The following is a 25,743-nucleotide window of genomic DNA, read 5'->3' on the forward strand; positions in this document are numbered from 1 at the left end:
CCAAAGCATTGCTAAACTTTCCTTTCCCAGTGGAAATCTCCTAGGGGTGCAGCAAATTTCCCCTGGTAGTGGGAAAGTCCAGCATTGCCATTTTTCCTTTAGGTCCACTTCATCACTGTGTAGAGGATACATACGATGTACATATGATGACTGCAGATACTGCATGTATGGACTCTTACCTGGACCTTATGAATGCTCTCCGTTTCCATGCTGGTCTTATGGCTCTGTGCTGACATTTGTTCTGTTGGTCCCCATGGAGCTCAGCACTGTGTCCTGGGCCATCCAACAAGGGGATGTGGCCCCTTGTTACTGAGTAATTAGTTTGAGAGACATAAGACATCAAAAACCTTGCCTGGCCATGCTTGTGCAGGAGGCAAAGGGCAATATCAAACCATGAGGTAAGCAGCAGGGCAGGCAGATAAATTCAACCTGAGGGATGATATGGGGCAGCATGACTAATGAGGGGCTCTCATTTGAGGGGGCTGCAGTACCTGTGCATCACTGGGGGTAGGGAGACATTCAATCCACTGCGATGTGGCTGTTCAAGCCTCCATTCATGAAGGCAGAAGGGAATTAGGTGCCTGAAAGCAAATCCTCTGAAGGCCTGCAGTAAGGATGCACAGTCTCATCCAAGCCTAGCTGCATCCCCAGGCTGTAGGTAGTGCCCATATTCCCACTGGACTTCCGAACTCTTTCGTTAGTAGGACCCATGGGCTCTGGATCAGACCAAGGGCAGGAAGATAGAGCGAAAAGAAGGGATACCTTCTTTCCAGACCACAAGAGAAGGGAAAACCCTACAGTGCTGGGAATGATATTGGCAGCCAGGGATGTGGCACATTTTGGCAGAGATGATGAAATTACCTATTATTAGCCTTGATGTGCATAATGGTGTTCCTGAATAGTCCCACTCTCAGCAACAGCATCCTTACGCATTTAGAAGTCCTGTCCCTTTGGCTGATACCTTGTCAAATATTTGCCTCCTGCAACAATGTTTTATCTCGTATTTATAACCCCAGAGCTCTCAAAAGACAGACTAAGATGAATACAGCTGATTACCTTACTTTCATCCTTCAGAGCGTTGGGTTAACCCCAGCTATTGAATAATTGCACCTGCAAAATAGGTTTTATTGGAAAGAACAAGAGTGGGAGGACTCTGCAGATGGCAGAGATCAGGATTGGTTGCCTCTGTAAAACTGATTCAGGCCTCTTTGACACTATGTCATTAGCTGATGTTAGTGATTAATTTGTGAAGTATATATTCAGTAATGGACTATTTATCATACATAGTTTAGCCCATCATCTATTTACTTTCCACTGTGAGAGCATCACACAGAGATGGCCCTATGGTGAGTTTTTAGTTACATTTTACACTCTTTGTATCTGGTAAAAGTCCCTGAGGTGCACAGGGAGTTACTTGCTTGAAAAGTGAATCCAGGAATTGCTTATACAGAGGGGAGCTGCAAAACAGAGCTCAGGGGGCACTGCTACCTGCTGGGGATGCAAGCATTTGATTGCCAGCTCAGGTAGGCTGAAAACACACTATTTGGTATTGACAGGATTGATATGCTTGGGCCAAAGTAATGTGCATGAGCTGGTGGGAATGAGACTCAGCAGAGAGCAACCCTTTGTGGCACAGCCAAAGAAGGGTTAAGACCCTGTGGTCAGTGTTGGGGAGAGGTCATATGGGGGGAGAAGGACGGGCAATGCCATGGGGGCCACTTTACCCTTCTTGGACCCAGGGTGAAGGGGCAGGGAGACCATGGAATGTGCTAATTTGGGTCTTTAACCCTCCATCCCAACTGTGTCTGCTTCTGACACCCTGAGCCATACTTCAGGGGCCTGGGACAGGACGCAGCTTGGCTTTCCCAGTCATCCACAATGGTAAATCCTGCTACCCTGTCACCCATCCAGGACACCCGCTCCAGGCCACCCGCTCCAGGCAAACATTTCCTCTACCCAACTGATGCTACCAAGGGAAGTTTTCCATGTTAAGAAGGAAAATTGCTTCTCTCATGTTTGCATGGCGAGGTGAAAGCAAGGAGGATGCGTGTCAGCAGCAGTTGATGGGGTTTGGTTTTGGGGGTGTGTAAACCTGGGGAGAAGGTGGCATTGCTCAGTTTGATGTAGAAGCAGGGTGCTGGACCATGCCAGGCATTGGTGGCTCAGCTCTCCCCTTGGTTTCAGTTCCCCCATGTCATTGATGAGGTGTCAAACCCACCATCCCACCTTCAGCCTGGGGAGCAGATGAGGGATGCAGGTGGAGGAATCCCTGCAGCTCTATATAATGGGGTGCATCCTCCAGCAGTGCTAGAGCTATAGGGGGTATAACGAAAGGGGGGGGGGTTGTCTGGGGTTGCCTATATGCTCCCGTAAATGTTATGTTTTGGCAGCAGAGGATCCGTGAGAGGGCAGTGTTGTACAGCAGGAGCGTTTTAACTGCGGTTTTGCGGTGTCGAGCCGTGATACTTTCAATAGACTCTCTGCTGCAAAAGCAGCTCTCTGTTTTGGGAGCACCCGGGCCTTCCAGCAGCGCTTATAAGAGCAACCGAGGGTGGTGGGTGACTATATCAGGTGAACATGCCCGGTTCAGTGGGCAGATGCCCTCAAGTGTTCACACACTGTGTAGACGAGGCCTCAGTGCCATGGGTTAGTGGTGGCCTTGGCACTGCTGGGAAATGGTTGGACTGGATGAGCTTAAAGGGCTTTCCCAACCTGGTTCATTCTATGATGTTATTCCCCAGCCAGGATGCCCACAAGGCCCCACATATCCCATGCAAACAGATGCAAACTATTGTTCCTGAGCACACAGGGTAGTGAGCTGCCTTAACCTTTACCTGGTGCTGTAGGACAGATGAATCCACATTACAGCAGAGCACCCCCAGATAATTACCTTTCCTTTGTGGAAATAAAGGCATAAATGGCACCTCAAGATGGGAAAACAGGAGTTCCAGGTACTCCGCCTTTCTTTCACAAGGTCAAACAAAGAGATGATGGTTTTTCTTCTGCTAAGAAGCCACCTGCTCATTTTCATTCCTACTCTGTAGGAATCTCATTCAATCCCTACTCTGTATGACAAGAATATTAATTACGAGTGGGAGGGAAAGACAAAGTTTTGAGGGACCAGTTCTGCACCTTGCAGTTGATGGATGTGCACCAAGTGGGGTGGAAAGACAGGTCTTGCCAAGGCAAACAGTATGGTCATCTCTCTGTGCTCACAAAGACTAAGTGGATCCTTAATGTTCCAGCCAACCTTCAATTTCACTGCAATTGTGTGCATTGTGGAGGCTTTCCTTGGTACGTCCAAAACTTGAACTAAACAGCCCCAGCAATGAGTAGATCAAGATTTATTCTTTATCTGAAGCATACTCTGCTGTAGGCCACCTCTTCTGCTATGCTTGTCAGGCTAAGTAAAGCAAATGACTAATGACCAACAGAAGAGGACTTCTTATTTTTCCCCTTGGGCTCCCTTAGGTTCAAGTTTTGAGAGGAAAAGGATTATCTCTGGGACTGAGTCTTGCTTTTGAATTGATTGATGCACTGCAGGCATCAATCCCTTAGCACCCTCAGCTAAAACAAACACCTTCCCAAAATATTATGGAGGGAATATCCATCTACCTGTCTCAGTGATGCTAAAGTGGTGTTTCAGTGGGAGAGGGGCTCAAACCCTGCGCAGGTTTTCCAGAGTAGTTAAAAGGAACATGGTGGTATCAGAAATGCTACTTGCTTCATGTGCCTGAGGCTTTAAGCATGGAGATCAACAGAAGTGAATATATAACATTTACCTTTATGCCTGAGCCTGCGAAGAGATGATGGTTTAGTTCAATGACTCTCTGTTTTCATTGAAATTCATCTTTGTTGGGTATCTCGGGGTTTACAGTGACTAATACCTTTCCGAGGCACATCTCTCTATCAACAGAGAAAACTATGTTTGCAGGGCAACATTTTTCACCTGCTTGTCAGCGTGTCAAGCACCGACAAAACACACAATCTCCTTCTGAATCCCACAGCTAATCATTCATTCATTCATTCAAACATCGTGTGGTGTCAGCAATGGTGCTGGAGATCTGATGACACCGCCATGCGTCTGCATACCTATGGAGAGATGAGATGCTCAGAGCATCTACTTAGGTGCTACCCCTTAAGAGGGGAACCTTTGTTGGCATGTTTGGCATCTCTTTTTCCTGCAGTTAACTGTAGATCCACTTTAAAAAGGGGAGGGAGGAGGTAGCTGACTATGAACAAGTTGGTTCAGTGTTGACAACAGCGCTTTTTGGCATGGCAGGAGGCATCATCTACTTCATGTTCCACATCAGAACAGCCTTTCAATTCACATCTTTTACACACAGTGGCAGCAAAGGTTCCCCTAGATATTACAAGCCTTGTGTTTGATTTCTGAAGGGGGTATATCTGTAACAAAGGAGGAAAGGGAAAAAGGACACTAGGGGATAAGCCAGGAGAATTAAGATGGGCAGACAGGGTTCTACAACTCACATAGGTAAAAATCTGTGCCTGTCAGACTTCAGCTGTGTTAAAGGTCTCATCATTTTTGCTGTGTTTCTCCAACCCCTACAAAAATGGGAAAAGAAAGAAATTGCATTTTTCATAACAGCACTACAGTGATCCTGTTATTAAAAACAGAGGGAAAAGATATATTGGCAAGTCAAAACAGTTGCAGCCACAGAGTTTTCAATAATCCAGTGAGTCACTACATCCCAACAGCCTTTCATTCACTGTGTTTCAGATGAAATTGTTTATTAGAACTTCTGTGCATTATTTAAAAGAATAGAAAAAGGGGAATTGTAGCTCTTTATTTCAGACTGCTGCAATAAAACCTCAGATTATTCACATTCAGCAAGTGCATTGTGTAAGGCAGCAAACACAGCTATCTTTTTTAATCTTAATACTGCAAGATACTTACTGGCTTTTCCATCTCATTCGTAGTCATCAGTAAGTAGGATGTTTACAAGACATAGCTACAGGGAAGAGAAATATTACATGAAAACTTGATCCAGCCAATGGCTGGAATCATAATGAAAGACCTAACTGGAAGGTAAACATTAGCTTAATGTCATTCCTTAAATGTAACTCTTGAAAAGCGATGCATAATAGCTGCAAAGGGGATCTGTACTCCAGATCTTCACGTATGTCAGGGTGTGGAATAGAAGCATAGCTAGATGCATAGCTGGAATGCACCTGGGAACTGCTAGAAGAGACAAGCACAAATATTTGAGGTATTTCACTATTTTTCAATCACAAACAGAATGAGCTTGGGTTTTTTCCCCTTTCTTTTCAGGAAATTGGATGATTTTACAATAAAAGGAGGCTGCCTGAAAGCATAGCAGAGCTTGACAGGGATTTCTTTTGCCATTTCACTGTGTTCTCTAGCATGTAAATATTGTTTGGGGATTCTTTTGGGTTTGTTTCACTGTTTTACCTCAGATGCTTGCCAAGCAAATTGAACAGAATTAGCCAGGGGATGAACATTTAATCTTGAATTCTGAGTCTTCATTAAATCCTAATTTAAACCTTAGCAGAGAGGCGTACTGTTCCCTCTCATAAGGATGGATGCGGTTTGAGGTCAGTTTTTATATGGAAGAGGAAAACTACTCAAATGAGGAAACCTGAAGTGATCACAGTAAGTGGTCAAGTGGTTGTATCATGTGGGACAAGATCTGGATTTGAATCACCTCTTGTGTGATCAAAGCAGGCTGATGAGGAAATTAAGAGGGTGATATGGGAGGGCTGGAAGGCTTGATGGGTTGAAAGGAAAGGGCTTTCGCTTCCTACAAGGGTTACTCCAAATTGGGATGGAGTGGTTTGAGGTTGTTTGTTTTTCCCTTGTGAAACCTCCCAACAATAGCATTGTTGGTTTTACCTAAAAAAAGGAAAAAAGCTTCTGAATTTGGATAAATCAATCTATTGAGATAAAATAAACTACTACTGTGGGACTTGAGATAAACTGCTGAACTAGAGATGGTGGGGAGGAAAAACATGGAGAGAGAAAGGTTAATTATAAAGGACCTTATATTTCCTTATGCAAATTCTTCTAAGAGCTGGGAAGTTGTGAGGGAACATGAAGGGGCTGCGGTTTCTCCCATGCTTTTCATTCTCCTTTTTCAGTGTCATCAAGCAATGTCTCTCTGAGGAACACACACATGGAATAAGGCCCACAAAGAAGCAGAATTAATTCCTGTGACTGTTCATGCCAAATTTATTCTCCTCTTCAGTGTTGTCAGGGTGCTGGGACCTTTGTCATAACTTGAAGTAGCACCTTTTTTTTTGCTTCTGGACTGCCAAAGATCCAGAGAAGCAGTAGCAGAGATTAACAATAAATCAGAAAATAACATTTAAAATCAAATCAGATTTATACAGTACCTTGTACTTGCTCAAAGTTTATTTTTCTAGCGCATCTCTTAGAAAGGAAGAAAAAGCAGTGCAAGAAGAGAGCATTCCCCTCACGAATGGCTGGATTCCAGGAAAAAAAGCAAAGGAAAAAAAAGGCAAAAAAGGGAAAATTTGGGCAGAGATTTGCACGGCTGTCTGCAGACAAGGCGACCCGCTGGCCTGCTGCCTGCTCCTGGCCTGCCAGCGGAAGTTCTGCCCTTGCCTTGGCAGCAGTGTCTTAAGCCCTACTTGGCTTTGTGCTGCGCTTCCCCGTGGGCAATGGCGGTGGGAGGAGGTGGGTGCCCTGCATGTGAAAGCATCTGCATGTGAGGTGCCTGCCAAGCAGCAGGTACCAATACCTCGGCATCGGTCAGCACAGGCCCTTCCCCTCTGCTTTTACCTCTTGGACAAGTGATTTCATCAGCCATACTTATAACAAGCTAGGGTTTAAATCACCTTTGATGCAACTTGCGAAGGTATTGAGCGCTTCCCTCACATCGATAGCTTTGTGACTTCTCCAGCTATACAGAAAATTAAGGACTAATAGAACTATTAAACATAAGAACAACAACTTGAAAGAATCTGACTGGTGCAGTCATTCCTACAAATAAAGTTAGTATGAACCCCCACCCAGGCACTTATAAGCTAAAAGTGACCAAACATAGAATCCCAGACTGGTTTGGGTTTGAAAGGACCTTAAGATCATCCAGTTCCATGGGCAGGGACACCTTCCACTACAGCAGGTTGCTCCAAGCCCGTGTCCAACCTGGCCTTCAACACTGCCAGGAATGGGGCAGTGACAGCTTCTCCGGGCACCCTGTGCCAGAACCTACAGGGAAGAACTTATGATATAAGTAAGATATATATAAATAACAGTGATTTTTGGAAGCTGATTTTGATAATGAGGCTCTATTTGTAAGGTATTTGGAGCTAATAAAGCTATCGCAGTCCTGGGAGTGCCCTTCTTGAGCACAATGGGAAACTCTTCTTGGAGGGATTGCTATAGAAACAATGAATTATTGGGCAAATGGCACCATCCAGCAAATTGTGCCAGGCTGGGGATTATGTGCTGATAACATGGTGGAGATAATTTTCTCTATTTTGCTATAAGTAGAGCTTGCATCACTTATCGAAAGGTAAAGAGACAGGTGAGCTGGAGTGTCTATTATTTATAGACACATTCTGTGCTGTGTAAATGAATTTTTCATTGGAAAACTTTGTATAAGAAAAAGGCATCAGAAACTGCTTCATAATCGTGACTAGGAGCTTCAAACGTACTTTGGGGAATGGGGGAAAATCCTTTAGGCACCCTGAAGATGTTCCATATGCAACCCTGAATGTGTTGCAACCAGGGGGGTGCTTTGACCCTGGAGGAGAAATCCCAGCTCTGCTGTTGTCAGTCTATAGCACCAGGCTTGCTAAAGGCTGACCCATGGGTTGTACTGCCTTCAGTCATCTTGCAAAACTGAGTCCCCCATGAGCAAATGCAAATGTTGTTAGTATGCTGATGTGCTGGCATTGTATATCTTGAGAGTGATGTATCAGGACCAGACTGAAGTATGATGAACCACCAACAAGGAGAAACTCTCCTGACATCAAGCACGTGACCTCTATATTGTCTATACTGTCCTTTGCTTAATGCCAGTTGGGATTCTTTTGTCTCTTTTATCCTCTTTTCAGGATCATGAATAAGGTAGGGGAGAGGTGGGAAAGAAACATGAGAGAGGTCAAGGGAAAAGGATGTTGTATTTGGATGTAATATATGATTCTCCTAGGAGGAAAACACAAACACACCCAACTTTGCATGTGGACAAGGCGATAAAAAATGCTGCATCTTCTAGTGAGCTGAGAACCAGACTGCTTTAAGAGGAGCTGTGAAATGTGAGGCAGGCCCTTGGAAAGGCAGGTTACCAAGGACATTGATAGACACAGGAGTACCATAAAAACCCCAAAATAAATATAATGGCCTAGTTAAGAGGGGACCTTGTAAACCTGGTTTAGGTCTCCTTAAATTGGGAGTGCATTTAAATCCTTTTGTTATGAATGAGACACAAACACTGCTAGAACCAGGTACGATCTAAGATGCTTTCTTGAGATCAGTTATTAGTTCCAGATAACAGTTATGAAGCCTGTGTTACACTGTCTACCTATTACTTCTGAAACTTCATGTTTATAACTTAGTTTTAATATGATCTGATTGGCTGGCCTCTTCCAGGTTCCCAGAATACCCTTCTTTGTGCTCCAGGGGAATTTTTGTTACTCCCCAAACAATAATTCTGAGGAAATAAAAGAAGACAAACTAGTGCATTGCACCATGCTACAATAGGCCCACTGTTGATGCTGGATTAACTGGCCCCGGTGAATGGCTGAGCTCACATCTCACAGGCTGCTCGGAGCTCTCCTCTGCTCTGCCTCTGGGGTTATGATATCATCTCTCAAGTCCTGCAAACACAGCTGAGCTCCACACTGCTCCCATTGTAGATCCCACTCCTCTAAATGTGGAGCTGGGGACTGCAGCCAAGCAGCAGAGCATCTTCCCTGCAGGGGGTCGGGATGCCTCCATGCCACTCTCTTTCTCCCCACAGATGTTCACCACTGTTATCCACACAGGCAACATACTTCCAAAGCACAGATCACATGGGAATGTGAACATAGATCCTGTATTTATTATCCTGTTTGTTCATGCATGAAGCGAAAAGCCTGCACCTATAAAAAATCCTCCACATATAACTGCCTCAGCATCAGGTTGAGGTGGCCTGGTTGGCATTTCTAAGGGTCCCAGCTGAAAATTCATCTTCTTGCACAAGCTTTCTTCTTGCACTAGCTTTTGGCTGCTCATCACACATAAGGCAAGGCTGTGCTGGTAGACGACGGGGTACCTGAGTTAGTATTTCTCTCATGTGACGTGTTTCAGGACTGCTTGCAAGGATTTGCTGACCCTGTCTGTGCAGGGATGCTTGCTTCCAGCTTCATGTGCTCCAGCACGTGTTGCCTAATGACCAGGGCTTCTCATTCAGCGTGGCTGACAAGGAGCATCTCTGTCACCACAGCTGACACATGCTTGCTTTGTTTAATGACACAAGATGCTGCTGTGCAAGGCACAGGTTCTCCCATGCTTTCAGCTAAACAATTTACTACTGTGATGTATATCTATCCTCTTCTAGCCCAGCAAGCAGGTGTAACCCAGTGCTTGTTATACATGTGCCAGCTTGGCCAGCTCTGTTCCACTTGACACTGCCAGAAGTGGTGAAAACAAAGTGATGCTTTGACCTAAAGCCTTACACGTATGATTCAAACCTACTCTGTGTGACATCTCAGGTGTTTGCACTCCCAAACTGCCTGCTGAGGTTTAGCCCAGTGTGGCATTGGTTGCTCTGCCACATTGAACTTTCTGCAACCCTCCTGCCTCTGCACCAGCCATGCCATAAGGAAACCCAGAGGTTTGGAAAGCACGTTTATGGCAGTATATTCTGCAACTCAAATGCTCATCAGCAACTGGGAAGATAACCAAAGAGTTGGGGGAGGAGAAGAGGAAACCACGCATGGCCCCAGGGAAACCACAAACCCAATTTCACACAGAAGGCAATTAGCCAGGCACTCATTTGGATAGGGTGCCTGTGCTACTGTGTAAAACGTGACTGTTTAATGAGCTCAGGTTTAGATCTGGGCATTAGATCTGAGTTTCTGCGCTGGCAAAGGGAAAGCACTAGCAATAAATTACCACCAGGAGAGGGGAGCAGGGGTGAAGCAGCCATTGAAACCAGCTCTGTGCACACCCAAGTACTGCTCCCCATGCCAACAGGCTCAGCCTCCCTCCCAAAGCCAGCGGGATGCCGCAGCATCCTTGTATTGGCAGCACTGATGCGGGTGGATGGTCCCCTGTCTGCTCCCTGGTGCTGCTCTCCCCCAGTTATTCCACAAGGAGATATAAAACTCCCTGAGTTGGATGTTCACGACTGCACTCCCTGCAAGGGGAAGCAGTAAAAGGCTGATTTATGCTTTGAACCACAAAAGCCTTTAATCGCTCCTGGTTCTTCTTCAATATAACTGTCTTGCCCTTAAATGTCTGATCCTTTTCTAACAGTCCTGTGGAAGAGGCAGAGCTCTCTATGGGTTAAAGGTGCTGTTTTCCAACAGGATCAAGATGCTCACCAGCTCCCCAAATCCCCGCTTGCTGTTACAGGCACTCCTCCCTTTCCTCTTGGAGAGGGAAGAAAGGCAGCAGCAAGCTGACTGCTCCCAGCGTGGTCCATGCTGGAGAGGGGCAATTTGGGCAGGGGAAAGGATACAGCATGGCAACGCGGGGTTCATCGTAAGGCCTGCTGTTAATTACTGGCTTTATTAATGATGTGGATGCAATGGGAAATGCTGTTTTAATCACACTGGAAAAGGACACTACACTGGGAAGAATTGAAACTAGCAGTGAGAGCAGAAAAAAGAGCAGCAAGAGATGCAGGGAGGCTGCAGGGAAGGCTGAGGGATACAGCAGGGAGTTCCATTTGATTCAGGCTCTGAGGGATTAAAACACACCAATAGAGTATGGATGGGGAGAGAGCTGATGAGAGGTCAGACAGGAGGGTCTGGTTTGAAGCAGGCACATAAGGAGACCCTTCCCAACACCTTCACGGGAAGGATGGAGCCTTGCCTGTGATATGAGACAGGCAGGGTCCCTGCAGAACCAGATTGATCGGCTCGGGGTGGGGGGCAGCTGATTTCAGAAGTCACTACTCCCTACTCACTAGTCACTACTCAGTCTGCCTACTTCCACTTTATAGAGCACAGCATCTTCTAGCGTCTTTGGAAGAAACCTGTAATGCTGCAATAGTTAACACATGGCTTTGCCTGCTGTGCAGCCCAACTGAAGAAAGAGGGGAGAAAACAAGAACCCTAACTCCAGCTACATTTATGTCCTGTTTAATGATAACCTATAGAAACCATAAGATAAAAGGAAGGGAGCGAGATGATGTGAGCTGTCAGGGAGGAAACCCTCTGCCCACCGGATGCCACTGTTGCTCAACATTAAATCACATGGAGAAAACTCCTGTGGCAAGACCATAGTTGGTGCTTAAGAATACCTAGTGCTTCAGCCACGCAAATGCCGGCTCTTTCAGCAACACAAATGCAACTTATTCAGTGGCGGAGTTAAATCTTTTTGCAACTTCTCATCCTGGATCTAGGCAAAGGTGGCAAAGCCAAGGACAAAGGACTGTGTAAAACTCTACTTTTACTAAGCAGGCCCTAAGAAAGCCCAACGAGAGTTTTATTGCCTAGCTCCTTGCGTTGACAGTGTCATTAACCACCGGCTAATGGTGTCGAATCAGAGCAAATCCAGTGTCATGGCCCTGTGCTATTGGAAAGCATCCTTCATCCCAACAAAAGACCTCGAGGTGAGAATGTTTTGCATGAGAAGCCACTGGCATAAGAGCCGAGGCTCTCGGCTCTCCGTTGTAGGCGGTGTGGTGCTCACCATGCCTCCATGCTACAAATAAATGTACAATTTCTCAGCTGGGTGCCTTTGGAAGCTACACGCTAATATGCTCATAAGGGAAGAGAAGACCAGACAAGGTTCAAATAGAGAGCTCATGTAATAAATAAACATGAGGTCAGTATGGGAACAGCAATAATTGCTTTGTATGACAAGATTTGCATAGCAAACATTTGTGATTAATGTACAGCCAACATTAGGTAAGGAGCCTCTGCTATCGTTGCTCCATCTGCACCTTCCAATCTTGAAGGTACGGCAGCTCCAGCCAGAGCAATTAGTCACTGTTTACTGAAAGGCAGATAGAGCAAAAATTCTCCAGTTCAATATTTGAGCGAGTTTTGTCTCACAGCCTCCCGTTGGATCCATCCCTGCAAAAGGAAGGAATTATGCTTCTTTCCTAAGGGTGGCAATGGGGGATGATTAGCATTGCTGCTAACCCTGCTGGCAAGGGCAAGGGCTGGCTCTCGGGTGGCCTCACCCAAGTGATGCTCTCATGGGATACCCTAAGGAAGGTGCTGAACACTCCATGTGTCAGGGCTCTGCTTCCCCCCTGCCTCTTCATTCTCCTGTCAGGTGGAATTGCCAGTTTGCCACCACTTACGTACGCAGCGAGATGGAACAGTAAAACCTCCTTCTTTACAGCCTCCTTTTTGCAGAGCCCAGCTAACTCTTTTCAGCTAAAACTTTTGGCCCTTTGGAGAAAGAGCTGTAATTCAACCTGCAGTACTGTCCTGATCCAGGGATATCTCGTCTGGTTTCTAAAGACAAGCAAGTCTCCAGCTTAGCTGGAAAATAGGCAGTTTGGTGGGAGGGGATGAAGTTGAGCTGGGAAAACTCTTTGGTTGGAGGCAGCTGGAGGGAAGATGCTCATTGCCGTTCTCTTCCACTAAACCTGCTCCAGGTGCAGGGGAAAGCTGCCACGGTCACTGGGAAGAGGAGTGCTCCAGGAAGCATCCTGTAGACCAGATAAAAGGGTAAGGAGAGGACCTTCATATTGAGATCCACAAAGGCTGGGCTGGGGTGAGAAGGCAGCAAAAACTTATCTTAAAGCACATATTTCAGGGAAAGAAGAAACAAAGATGATTCTATGTTCTCTTGCACATTTGCAGAGCTCAGTTCATTCTGACAGGGGCTCTGAGGATACCATTCAACTTGTCAAGAGAGATTAATCACAGGATCATGGAATGGTTTGGGATGGAAGGGACCTTAGAGCTCACCCAGTTCCAACCCCCTGCCATGGGCAGGGACACCTTCCACTAGAGCAGGGTGCTCCAAGCCCCTGTGTCCAACATGGCCTTGACCACTGCCAGGGATGGGGCAGTGACAGCTTCTCTGGGCACCCTGTGTCAGTGCCTCAGCACCCTCACAGGGAAGAATTCCTTCCTATTATCTAAGCTAAATCTTCCCTCTGTCAGTTTAACGCCATTTGCCTTTGTCCTGTCACTATAGGCAAATGTCAAATGGCAGACACTGTCTCAAAGCTGCGATGAGATACTGAGATTTGCAGTTTCTATCTTGCCAGCATAAGCCTTCCCAAAATGCCATCCCCTGGATGTTAGGGAGGATGTGTGTGTCAGCATCTCACCCCTGTACCAGGGTGGGTGACAGCGAGGGGGATGCCGCAGCAGCATGGCTGGTGCTCACAGGACCCCTGCACTGTAATCGCCCACATCTGGGTGCAGCTACAAGGTGTCAAGGTGCTGGCAGGAGCCATCAAGATGGTGGATACTTAGCACACGGGTGAGAGATGTCCCTCAGGAATCAGTATTAGGGCCAGCGTTGTTTAATATCCTTACTGAACACCAGGACAAGGCAATTGAGGGCACACACGCAGTGGTGGCCTTCGCAGTGCCGTGGTAATGGTTGGACCGGATGAGCTTAAAGGTCTTTCCCACCCTGATTCTCCAAGATGGCACCCCGTGCCCCACAGCTCACCACCCTCCCCAGTGCACCCACCACAGCGGTGAGCGAGCTCCGGGTTGCCACCACCCCTCTCCTTGTCACCCTTAACGCCTTGCCCCGCCGGAGCGCTCCACCCCTGCCAGCACCCCCAAACGCACCGGGGGCTGGGTTGGGCCCGAGATGGCGGCGTTCGCCTCAGACCCCTTCCTCCGCCATTCGGCTGTGGTGTCCCCTCCCTCTCCTGGCTCTGTCAGGAGCTGTGTCCCTTCCCAAGGGACGGGGCCCGCGCGCTGCCAACGGACGGGAACGGGAACACGAACGGAAACGGGACAAACTTTCCCTGCTTGGGAAAAGGGGAGGAGGGAAAAGGACGCGAGCACCTGCCCCTCGTTTGTGAGTGGAAAGGGGTGGTGGGGGGGGGAGAGGCGGGAAGCGGGAGGCCGCGCGCACGCGCGCACCGCACGTCTCCGCAGGTGCGGAGGGGCTGAGGTGAGGAGCGGGCGGGTGGTGGGGGGGCAGCGCACGGGGCGGTCCCGCGCGGCGTTCGGCCCCCGCCCGCCCCTTCGCTCCGTCCCGCCGCTCCTCCCCCCCCCCCCCCCCCCGCCCGCCGTTTCCCCTCCCGTTCAAACCCTCCTCCTCCCGTTCGCTCCGTTCCGCGGCGCTCCGCGCGTGCTGGCGGCGCAGCGCCCCGCGGCCGGGCTCAAACGGCGGCCGCCCCGTCGGCGCCGCGGCGCGCCCGCGGAGGGGCGGCGCTGGGGGCGGCGGCTCGGCGGCGGCAACTTTTGGGAGCCGGCGGAGGCTGCGCGGGGGATGGCGGCGGTGGCGGCGCTGAGGCGGAGGCGCTGAGGACAGCGGCGGCGGCGCGATGCCGGCGGCGGCCGGGGGGCTGCTGTGGTGGAGCTGCTGTGTGCTGGTGGTGGCGGCGGCCGGAGCCCCGCGGGCCGCCGCGGCGGCGCAGGCAGGTGGGTGAGCGGCCCGGTCCGCGGTGAGGGGTGGGGAATGGGGCTGCGGAGCCCAGCCATCCCCACAACTTTTCCTCCAGCCCGGCGGGGGGCTGCGGGTCCCCGTGCCCGGCGCAGGGGTGCGGGAGTTTGTTCGGGTCCCGCGGAGAGGCGGCGGCCAGAGGGCGACAAGCTCTTGCGGGAATCGCCGTGCGGCCGCGGACCTCTCGCCGCTGCCCGGCGCCCGCGGGTCTCGGTTCTCGTAGTTATTATCGCTACGAATGAGCGGGGCCGGGAAGCTCCCGTGCGGCAGCGGCTCCCTCCCCGCCGGGGTCCCCCCGTCAGGTGCCGCTGCCGCCCCGACGGGGCTGCGTCCTCCGTGGTTTCGCGCTGCACCGGGCAGAGGAGGAAGCTTGCTCTCCCCCCGTCAGACGTAGACGTTGTGTCTACAAGGTGTGTCTAAACAGTGCAACATAAACGCGGGTCTGAGGGTGTTTGCGTACGGGGGCAGGGAAGGAGCCGGCGGCTTGGAAATTAAAGCCGGAAAAGGCGCATTTTCCTCTATCCCGGTGGTTTAACTTTCTGGAGGGAAACTTGCGGCTTTGACTCGGGTATTTTACATTCTTATATGGCATCGGAGCAGGGTTCGCCGCCGCCGTAGTACGGGCTGTGCTGGTGTAGTCTCCCGGGGAGGGCACCGGGATCGCCTCCCGCCGCATCGCGCTTTTCGGGAGCGTTTTGCTGTGAATAAAACGTTAGAAGGGAATCTCTTCAATCCTTGTAACTTTTCTTCCCCATTTTCCCCTCCCCGGTGATGCAAAATTCATGATGTTTGGGCGGCACTGGTTCAACAGCTCCTCATTCTCACAATTCGATTTGTATTTTGGGGCTTTATGTAACTGAGATGATAACGTTTGATGAGCAGCACAAGAAGAGTGTCCCGGCTTTGCTCTCCAGGTTAAGCTTTGCGAGGCGGTTTTTGATCTTGGTGAGCAGTTTACTTTTTCTGCGTGTGATTGTTTTGTGTTCCTTGAAATCGGGAGGGGTAAAACGCTGCGCGGCTGCCGCTTCTTGGTCTCATACGTTCTTTTCCTACAGTTGGAATCGGTAAATCCCAGTTGGAGGAGCCTTGTTTTGCAGGCTCTGCTTTGCTGGACCTTTTTGCTTGCCTCCCTGTTAACATGCAGCCTGTCTCTTCCTCTGACTTGATACTTTTCTGTCTAAGACTTTCCCCGTAGCCTGCCCCTTGAGTAAGGGCAGCAGCCATCCCCACCGGGCTGCTTCTGTGCTCTCCAGCCCTCCTTCCCCATTGCTCGGACATGGCTTTTGGAGTGGACAGTCACAAAGATGCTCCCTTGCTGGATTTATACCCCAGTGAAAGGCATCGGTCCAGAGTTGCTCTCCTTCCTTCCTGCTGCCTCTGGGGAATCCTCCTGGATCTGCGTTGCAGAAAAGCCTCAGTGCCCTGCATGGTGCAAAAACCCAAACCCATTTATAAAACTAACAGGCATGGAGTGATGTTTTCTATTTGGAAGGGTTTGGGCGTAGCTCTGGGTAATGGTAGCTGTTAATGATTGACTCTTGGCGCTTGCTGAAATAGCGAAGCAGGCTGGGTAGGGGAGCCTTGATTTGCAAGTATTTGGGTCCCTCCATAATTCGGGCTCCCCTGGCTTTCAGGGGTATCAGGATGGGCTCTGGTGCTGAAAACAAAGGCAGCAGCATCAAGGGAGATGGTGATGCCCTTGCTCATGCTCTTGGCCAAACTTTTGATTTCATTATCCATTGGTTAAGATGTAAATATGTGAATACATTGGGGGTTTTCGATTTCTTCTGTCTCCATGCTTGGGCATATAATGTTTGCAGTACACAGCTCAGCCAGGGTCACGTGAGCCAAACAGCTTGGGCTGTTACCTGGAAGCTGGCAAGTCTTTGTTCTGCTTGGGAATAGCTGATAAATTAACTCCTTTTTCTGATATATGGGGCTGGCGAGTTGTTAAATAATTAGAGCCAAATTAACTTAGTGCTGTTTGAAGTATTCAGACTGCTCTGAGAAATTAATTGTACTTCAGATATTTTCACAGCTTTTTACATTCATTTTTTTTCTCTTTCAGTGAAGAGTGTGTTCAGGCAGATGTAGGGGCAAGCTTTAATTTCGTGCCACTGCTCTTCTCTGGGCCATGTCAGATGGGACATGCCACATACCTTTGGAGAGATGCAGCTCCTCTCTTTTGCAGCAGCCCTCCTTGGCATCTCTCCCGTTTATTCCGCCACGATGTCTATTTGATGGTTAAAATTAGGCTGAGCTCCGAGTGCCTTTGCAAAGGCACGATAAATATTGACTGGGAGTTTCAGCCTGGAACTGCTGTCGAATGACTCAGACCCTGCAAAGAGGATGTCCTGTCCCAGCTCCTCTTACCGAAGGGGAGTGGGTGCTGTCATGGACCCTGCATCCCTCCTGGGAGTCCTGCTCCTCTCCATGCTTCAGAGTTGTGGTGTGGGGATGTCTCTGCATCGGAAACAGGGCAGGCTGCCACTGTCCCCATGTGTCCCCAGCGCTGCTGCAGGGCAGAAGAGAGGGGATCTGGCTCTGCTGTTGAGGCATTCCCACGGAGCAGCTTTGGCACTAGGTTGTACTAGGCAGCCTGCGTGTGTGCACCTGCCTGCTGATACCGGCACTGCAAAATGTCCCAGTGACTGAGCTGTGACTCTTCTTTTAAAGAGGTGGTAACTGATGTGTATGCGTATGGATTCCGGCACGAAGAGCTGTGCTTGTGATTAACATGAAAACACTAATAATAAGACCTGAAATACATGCCTGTGAGTAAACCGAATGAGACTTGGCATTAGCAACTCACAAAAGAAAAAGCCCTCTGAAGCTGCACAGGAGCACAGTGGTATGGGTAGCAGGGAAAGCCATGCCCACTCCCTTAGGAGCATGGTAGCAGAGGGCCCAGCACCCTGTGGGGTGCACTTGAGCTGGTCTGCAAGTGCTGCTTTGCACTCCTGACCTTAGTTTGTAATACTGAGTTGATCTGAAATGTGCCTTCAGTTCTCTAGCAGAGAATTAGCCACAGCCCTTAATGTAGCTAAATGTTTTCTTCTAGTTTTCAGGGATGTTAGTTTTTTATTAATATTTTTTATTTTAATTTTTAAACCAAAATAAATTTAAGAAAGCTGCAGCAAGTTCACTCACACTGTGTCTAAAGCACAGCCCATCATCAGCGGCATGCTTCTGTTCAGCGGCTTGATGGAAAAACAGCTTTATGCAAGTCACTGCCAGAGCTGGTGAGCTGCTCGGGTGCGTTGTGTGCCTTTGCTATGGGACACGGTGGGGTGTGCGGGGCGGCTTGCCCGCAGCCTTGCTGTGTGAGCATCTCTAGGTGGCAGCAGCCCCCAGGAGCTCCCAGGCAGCAGGACTCTCAGCCGGGAGCTGGAGATGTGGTTTCCCAGGCTGTGGTCCTGCTGCTCAGTCTCCCTCTCCCAGGCCACAGGAATGCCTGGAGTGGAGGGAGGGGATGCAGGAAATTGGTCGTCCTTGGGGTCCTGTTCCCACCTCCTATGCCCTCGCTTGCAGGATTGGGGAGGTGTGATAACAGCCTGGGAGAGTAACTCAAACACTGTAAAGTGCTTTGAATGAGTGTCCAAAAGAGCTCAGGTGGCTTTGAAGGAGGAGTTAAGGATGATTTGATCATATTTGGAGGTGCTTAAAACTGGGAGAAAGTTTCTGGGTTTATATTGTAGAGGACTTGTTAAGTCAGTAAGTCAGGACCAAGCTGATGACTGGGTACTGAAGGTGAGCAAGTTCCATCTAAGAATGAAGTGCATGCTCTTAGTGTAGTAACTGTTGTAGCAAGCTAGGAGAGAAAGAAGAAGATAACCCTGTTATTCGTCACCATTAACTCAGATCAGATGGTCCTTCTAAAATACATATACTTGCTCAGAAGGACTGTGTAGCCCATAGGTTTTTATTTTTCCTTTTCTCCTTTGTTTTAATGTTCATTCTGGTTCTTTTCTCCAAGTGCTTTAGCATCACTGCGAGCCCTCTCCCAGTTTCTCTAGGGCAGTAAGTGTAGCTGGTACAGGGCAATGTGATGATTGATTCCCTGGAAGCTTCTGAACTAGCTTTGTGTCCTGCCTGTGCTGATGGGGGTTTTAACACTATGCAAACAGACGTTTAGGCTCTTAAGGCTACTGGTAAGCAATGGCAGCTCTGTAGGAACAGCTAAGCCAGGTCTGCCCCCATTGACTCTGTATGTTCTCAGTGTGCTGAGGCTGTTTTGCTGGAAAAGGAGTCGGGGCTTGTTCCCAGGATTTACTTTTCATTTTGGCATGACCTAAGGCAGGAGGTGACTGCATCTGGGTTTCCCATGTGTACACATGTGTGCTGACATGTCCTTGGTGTGTGCAGTGGGTCTTGTTTTCACTGACTTAGAGGTTTTCCTTTGGCAAACAAGCACAAGCTGCTGGTGGATTTTATGTGTCCCCACGTAGCCGAAGCTGAGTTATCCCATGGGAGCACTGGAGTCTGCCAGAAAGATCTATCATTTCAGCAACTTTAGTTAATGTTTGTTTAGCGGTTTCTTGCTCTGGATAGACACTTTAAGCTGTGCTCAGTGGCAACTTCCTTGTGATGAGCCATGTGTTCACGTGGTACATGGTCTCATTTCTGCACTGTCCACTGCATCTGCTGGGCATATGGGCAGATGCCAAGCCTCATGAAGCCTTTGAACAGATGCTGCTATATATATATATATATGTATCTCCTTTTTTTATTTCCCCCATAGCCTGCCAGGGAAACTCATCCTTCTTCCCACTTTGCATAAAGGGGGCTGCAAAGTCCAGGATGTGCTTGTGCATCAGGGATACTTGAGGGTCTGACACTGGCAGACTTTTGGACAGCAAAGCCTGTAATTCAAACTGCAAGAGACCATGCTAGTCACACTGTAAGCTTGTACTGTAAACATACTGAGAGTATAAATAGATACGAGGAATTCATATTGTAAGAGTATTGAGAAGTATTTCTGTTTTCCTGCTTTTTGTTTCCAAGCCTGTAAAAATCTAGCTCCTGACAAAGGAGGAGGCGGGAAAATAAAGTAAATGGGAAAGTAAGCCCCAAGCACTTAGGGAATGCAGTTTTTTGAGCTGTAAGAAATGATCAGTCGTTGTATACCATTAAGTCCTTTTTAGAGATTCCTAAGATATATTCATTTAGTGTTTGGCTCCTCTTTCTCCTGATGTCTGTGTAGATAGGCATACGCTAACTGAATGAGCACTTGATCTTTCTTAATCTTTCCCTAATAAATTGGTGTTGTAGCATGGGCTCTTGCCATATGGTGACATGACTCTTTATCTTGTTGCAAGCTGGTGTTGGGCTTATAGAAACCTTCCAAAAAGTACCTGTCTGGATGGCACTGGTCTCCAGGACCAGCCTATAGCTGATGCCAGGGAGGGGTGAAACAGTTCAAGCCATGCCAGGGTGATGCTGAAGCATTGACTGCTGAATGGGGAGAACATCTTGTCCCCCTGCTAGTATGTGGGGTGGCACCATAAACCTCAATGCCTCTGCTTTTTGGAGTGTGCAGCAAACCAGTGCAACAGAGCTCAGCCCTGTGCTGTGGTACCCCTAGTGTGGCTGGGGAGGATGCTGAGCTCTGGCGCATGCTGCTGATAGGATTTAAATTCACGTGGGGAAGCTACTGTGGAGCTGCAGGACATTATCTGACCCTCTGCCTGCAGCTGCTCCACTAAATTGCCTCATAAATGTCTATTAGGAGTTGTGATACCTGACCTCTCTCTGTTTTTCAGCCCTCCCCTGAGTTTTGCGGCATTGTGATTCATGGAAGGAAATGGCTCAAGTCAGAGGGAGGTTGAAGGAAAAAGCTTGCACACTGTAAAAATAACCCCAAACAAAACAAAAACCCCAAAACCCATTCCCCCCCTTCTGAACAAAGCTGCAAAATTAGATCTTGAGTAAGTTGGAAAGCCCAAATCTCTATGAAATGCCATCACACCCTGGCTGCAAGAGGTCACACTGCTCTTCCATCTGGGGCAGGTGATGATATGCCGCGTAAAGCTCTGAAATCTGTCTCTGTCTGTCCTATGGACTTCTGGCCTGGCATGGCTTGGCTCCTGCTGTTCCCCCTGGTCCACTACAAAGGGTGCTTCCCAAGAAAGCATCTCTTGCCTGTGCTTGTGCTTAAATAACCTCTATGTGCAGAGCTGAATGTATCAGGGAGGGATTTGCGGTGCCGTTTTGCTCACTTGAACCTGAATTTGCTGCTAAGGACCTTCTTCCATGGATGTAGCTGCAGCACTGGCAGGATGGAGCTGCTTTGGTGCAAGGACAGGGAGAAAAATCATCACGCTTAACTTGATACATATCCTAATGTCCAATTTCCATTAATTGAAATTACATTGAAATATTGAACATCTTAAGCATAAAAGTTTATGTGCCATGGTTAGTATGCTAATGGAATATTTTAGTAATCTTTTAAGGCTAGCATTGCAGCCAGATGCAGCGATAAGCATTTGTTCTTAGGAGATATTTTGCTTTATCCCCTTTTCTAAGAGTGTCCACGTCCTGGTGACTGCTCATCGTCTGCACTGTGGCTGCCATCCAGCTATCGTTTCAGGATAGGCCCTTTTTTATCCGATCCACTATGTAGAGTTGAATTGTGGATATTTTTGCTCATTATCTTTGGCAGTAAAAATGTATATCTCTAAATTTAAATTGCTGTTGCTGAGGATATGTGACAGTATTTAGAAGTCGCTATTATGTTATTGTCTCTTTGAAAGGATAAAAAAGGGCTCATTTATTTCCAGAGAGATTTCTGTAGCGCGTAAAAATACCAGTGAAGTAGCAAACGTTTTCCAGTTGTTGTTGACTTCAAATTTAGCAACCATTGTCTCTGTTGATATATTTGAAGCTCTAAAAATGTGCTTGTCATTAAGTAGGAAGCTGAAGTGATTGGTAGGCAGATAATATTCTTTAGTAGCTATTAATAATGCTCAGAGGACATACGCAATGGAGTGTATGGAAAAAGCCATGGAATTGTGGAGGAAGGAAGCAAAAAATGATGTATATGGCTTGCTTTATTAGAAAGCCATCTTTATTACCCTATCTGTGTGTATTGCAGCCTGAGTTAGCGCATCGTGAGTGGGAGAAACTGATAGGCAAACAGAATAGTGTGCAGCTAATTCAGTTTAGCAAACTGAGATCTGATCCCTGCAGTTTCACACCCTCTGTGCGAGCTGACTCAGTCGCTCAGCGCAGCGTCTCGGCAAGCTGCCTGGGGACCCAGGAGAGCTGCCGGGGGCTTTGGTGGTGTTTAAGGTGGGAATCGTTGCCCCCAGAGCCAGCAGAGCTCAAAGGAATGAGGGAGTTGATATCCCATTAACAGGAGATGGAATTCTTCAAAGCAAATGTGAAGCCATCGCAGCCTTTCTCTCTCGTCTGCTCCCTGAGCCAGAGGAGGACTTTTGCGCTGGCTGTTCCTGCAAGTTACTCCCTGTTTTCTCCATGCAAAGGATCTCTCTTTATCTCCGGGAGTTAGAATCATGCACGTTTAGGTCCTCTTGTGCAAGGTGTTTAAAACTCCTGCCAGCTCACGCAGCCGGGTGTCACCCAGGGCTCTGCTTTGTATTGGGAGGATCGTATTCAAAACATATAAAATGATCAGAGTCTATAAATAGTAGTGATAACTTTTACAGCATTTACGTTGCTGCATAACACTGAAGTCAAGGGTGAGGTTTGCTTCTAGTGTTGCTTCACGTGTCGCTGTCTCTACATCATGATATAATAAACAGCTGCTGTGTTGATAATGCGGTGCCTGTGGCACAGGTCAAGGGGGGGGTGTCTTTCTGTAGTGATGCTTTGTTTTCTGTGGCTTGGTCCAGCTCCTCATAAAGGAGGCAATATCAGGGCTGTGCTGGCTGTTTCTGGTTGTCTGTGGGTTTTGGTGTGCAGCTCAAACCTTTAATAAAATAGTTTTTTAAATAACCTGTTAATAGCATTTACTTTTTTTTGGAGTAACTAAAGATTGGGGACAGAAGGAGGATACTTTTCCTCTTGTTTTTAAGGTTTACAAATAGATTCACACAGTGTTACTGGCTGCAAATTTGTGTTCATTTTATCCTAGTATCTTGGAGTTGTGAGGACCTCAGTCTTTGCATAAAGAAAGAAAAGCTGCTTTGGCTGCTCTGTGTGCAGAGAAAGGTTAAAACTCCTGTAGCTGAAGAAACGGGATAAAAAGTGCAAGAATTGCTTTTATGAGCCTTGGTTTATAACTCATTTGTAAGATTTTTATGGAGGGGCTGATTGACTCCTGGCAAGTATTGCTGGTGACTTTGGGGATGGAAACACGGGTTTATTAAGACTCTTAATAACTTTAGTCCAGTTCTGCCATGACATGTGGTTAAGGCATTAAAATATATGCTATGCTTGATGCTACAGCAGAGCAATTACTGAGTAGGTGTCCTTTGATACTGGAAAATGATCTTGCCAAACTTTCACTGTCAACTTGAATAATCTCGGTCTCACTGAAGGCCCGTAGAAATGAGAAAAAAGCGTTGTGAATAATAGCTTTCTCCAAGTGCCATATGAGGGTGTGTGATTTCTGTAGGTCCTCTCTATCCCAGACGGATTCTGTCCATTTGGGCAGAAAGCTTCTGTTCCAAACACTTTCTGTCCACACTGTCTATGGAAACTTTGGCATCGGGTAGCCTCTGTCAGGGTTAGATTTGTTTGTGTTGCCTTCTGGAGGCAGTGTGAGGTTTTTATGCTTTGTCCTGTTAATGATGCCAGTGTCTCCCTGGGGCACGGATGGTGTTTAGAGCAGTTTATGGAGGCAATACTGTTGCATGCTCTTGGAGGATGAGTGCTGGCGCAAGGCCAAGCAAGGAGGGTGGATGCAGTGCTACTTGGATTGTTGCCTTTTGACTTGGATAGTGCTGATGTGAACCAAAGTGCTAGTAATTTGGGGGGATCCCTGCTAACTCTTGATGAACCCACCTAAGATCACTGAAGCTCATCTTCTTTCTTAGATCAGTTGTTGACTAAATTCTCTGACAACTCGTATGAACTGGAACATGCCTGTGTTTCTAGGAACATCTGGAGTAAAACCTCTTTATTTGGTGGCACAGGCTCAGAGACTTGTTTTACCAGCTAAAATAAGTCTCTCCTTGCGAGTCAGCAGTACGTATGAAGTGCTGGAACAACATCACTTCTCCAATCACGCAAGCCTGACTTAGTAATACTGAAAAGGGTGTTTCTGGGCAAGTAATACAGGGCCTTAATAGCATATGACAGAAATAAACGTAAGCAGCAGGTACCAAAGTATCAGGGAGTGGTGGAGAGAGAAACAAGCACTACCTCAAATCTTCTCTGTGGTCTAAGTGTAGGTGTCATGGATGAAATGCAGGCTTGAGGGCATTGGAGTAGCTTTTCCCTGTGTCTCTGCAAATGTACCTACGGCTCGGGGACTGTGATATCGGGTCTTTCCACCAACATGCATCCTGAGGGAGCTGGCAGTTAGTATCTCAGCGATAGTCTTTGCTTTTAACACTGCTTCATTTCTTTCCCACCAAGTTTGAGTTCCCAACAATATGATTACTTACGGATTCATAAGTCAGAAATGGCCTGGTAATTGCTGTATTCCTTTGCCCATTGTAGCAACAAGCATCTTAAATTTAATGCATCATCCACACAGAAAATTGATATCTGGCCAAAACTCATGGACTCTGACAGCTAATCTGAAAGAGCTTTCGGTTGACATGTAAAATAGAGGTTTGTGGTTGACATTCACAGGAAAATTGACTGTCTTTAGGATTATTCCATAGAAGAATTATACTCCTTACCATTGGCTGAAAGTACTTGAAGGTGATGAAGTTTACAAGGAAACCTCTCCTTGGAGGTCAGCAAGGTGAAGACCTGGGACATTAATCAGTTAGATCGCACGCAAAAAGCTTGCATCACCTCATCATTCAGAGCCTGAGTTTTGCCTGATCTTCAGGGTTTGCCTGATGAAACTAAGCTTACAAGCTGCTGACTGGCTTGTTTAAGTGTAGGCTTCTTTTAATGTGCTTTTACTTTGATTTTCCTCCCTAGAATACAACTTAAGCAGCAAGAATGTCCCAGAACAAGTCTTCCTCTGAAGAAAAAATGACAATAAGGAGCTTGATAGTTTTTGTCTATCTGGTGTGTTTGTACGGATACTTGTGCCTACATTGATTATGTATTTTGCTGCGAGTCGCAATTCGAAGCACTAGAAGTTTCAGCAAGGAAACTTATGGCTCAGTTTGGGCACATGCAGCTTTATGGCCAGGGTTACGTGATGCTCTTTTTGGGTAAATACTCATTTAAGCATGTTTTGTCAATATTTGGTTTTGAGTCAGTAGGTTTGGATGACTTTGCCTCAGAACTACTCGATACCTATTTATTAAACACAGTGCTTGTGTTCAACAGAAAATGTAAGACCCAGTTTCAAAATTAGGCCCAGACAATTATGCAGTCAGGTAATCGTGGGTGTAATTGCTTGCATGAATGGTCAGTTAGATGTGTAACTGACCATTTGCATGTCAAATTAACAAATTCTGCAAATTGCGCTCTGAATAATCATGGTAGAAAACACAACTTTCTAAAGATGGCTGAGTTTTGTGACACCTTCCCCTTCCTCCCATTGGTGTTTTCCTTGTGCATTTTGTTGTAGAATCCCAGACTGGTTTGGGTTGGAAGGGACCTTAAAGCTTACCCAGTTCCAACCCCCTGCCATGGGCAGGGACACCTTCCACTAGAGCCGGTTGCTCCAAGCCCCTGTGTCCAACCTGGCCTTGACCACTGCCAGGGATGGGGCAGCCACAGCTTCTCTGGGCACCCTGTGCTAGCGCTTTAGCACCCTCACAGGGAAGAACTTCTGCCTGAGAGCTCATCTCAATCCATCTTCTGTCAGTTTGAAGCCATTCCCTCTGTCACTACATGCATGTAAAAAGTCCCTTTCCAGGTTTCTTGTCTTTGCTTTAATGTTACTAACAGAT

At 47.5% G+C, this 25,743-nt stretch overlaps 1 protein-coding gene across 7 annotated transcripts in view; it reads left to right on the forward strand.

The window, feature by feature from the left end:
- Positions 1-14,414: 14,414 nt before the first annotated feature.
- The window catches only part of ERBB4 (erb-b2 receptor tyrosine kinase 4), a 604,652-nt gene continuing 593,323 nt past the window's right edge, over positions 14,415-25,743 (forward strand). For 3 of the 7 annotated variants that reach the window (XM_062602123.1, XM_062602130.1, XM_062602116.1), the window contains exon 1: positions 14,416-14,733. In XM_062602123.1, coding sequence (XP_062458107.1) covers positions 14,637-14,733 — 97 coding nt within the window. In that variant the 5' untranslated portion in view covers positions 14,416-14,636. Of the gene's footprint in view, positions 14,734-25,743 lie in introns of all 7 variants that reach the window. The other 4 variants (XM_062602108.1, XM_062602146.1, XM_062602154.1 and 1 more) reach the window with 2 other exon arrangements.

This window comes from Pezoporus occidentalis, unplaced genomic scaffold, assembly GCF_034315485.1.
Source record: "Pezoporus occidentalis ecotype Australia unplaced genomic scaffold, CSIRO_AGI_Poc_V1 ctg118, whole genome shotgun sequence".
Lineage (NCBI taxonomy): Eukaryota > Metazoa > Chordata > Aves > Psittaciformes > Psittacidae > Pezoporus > Pezoporus occidentalis.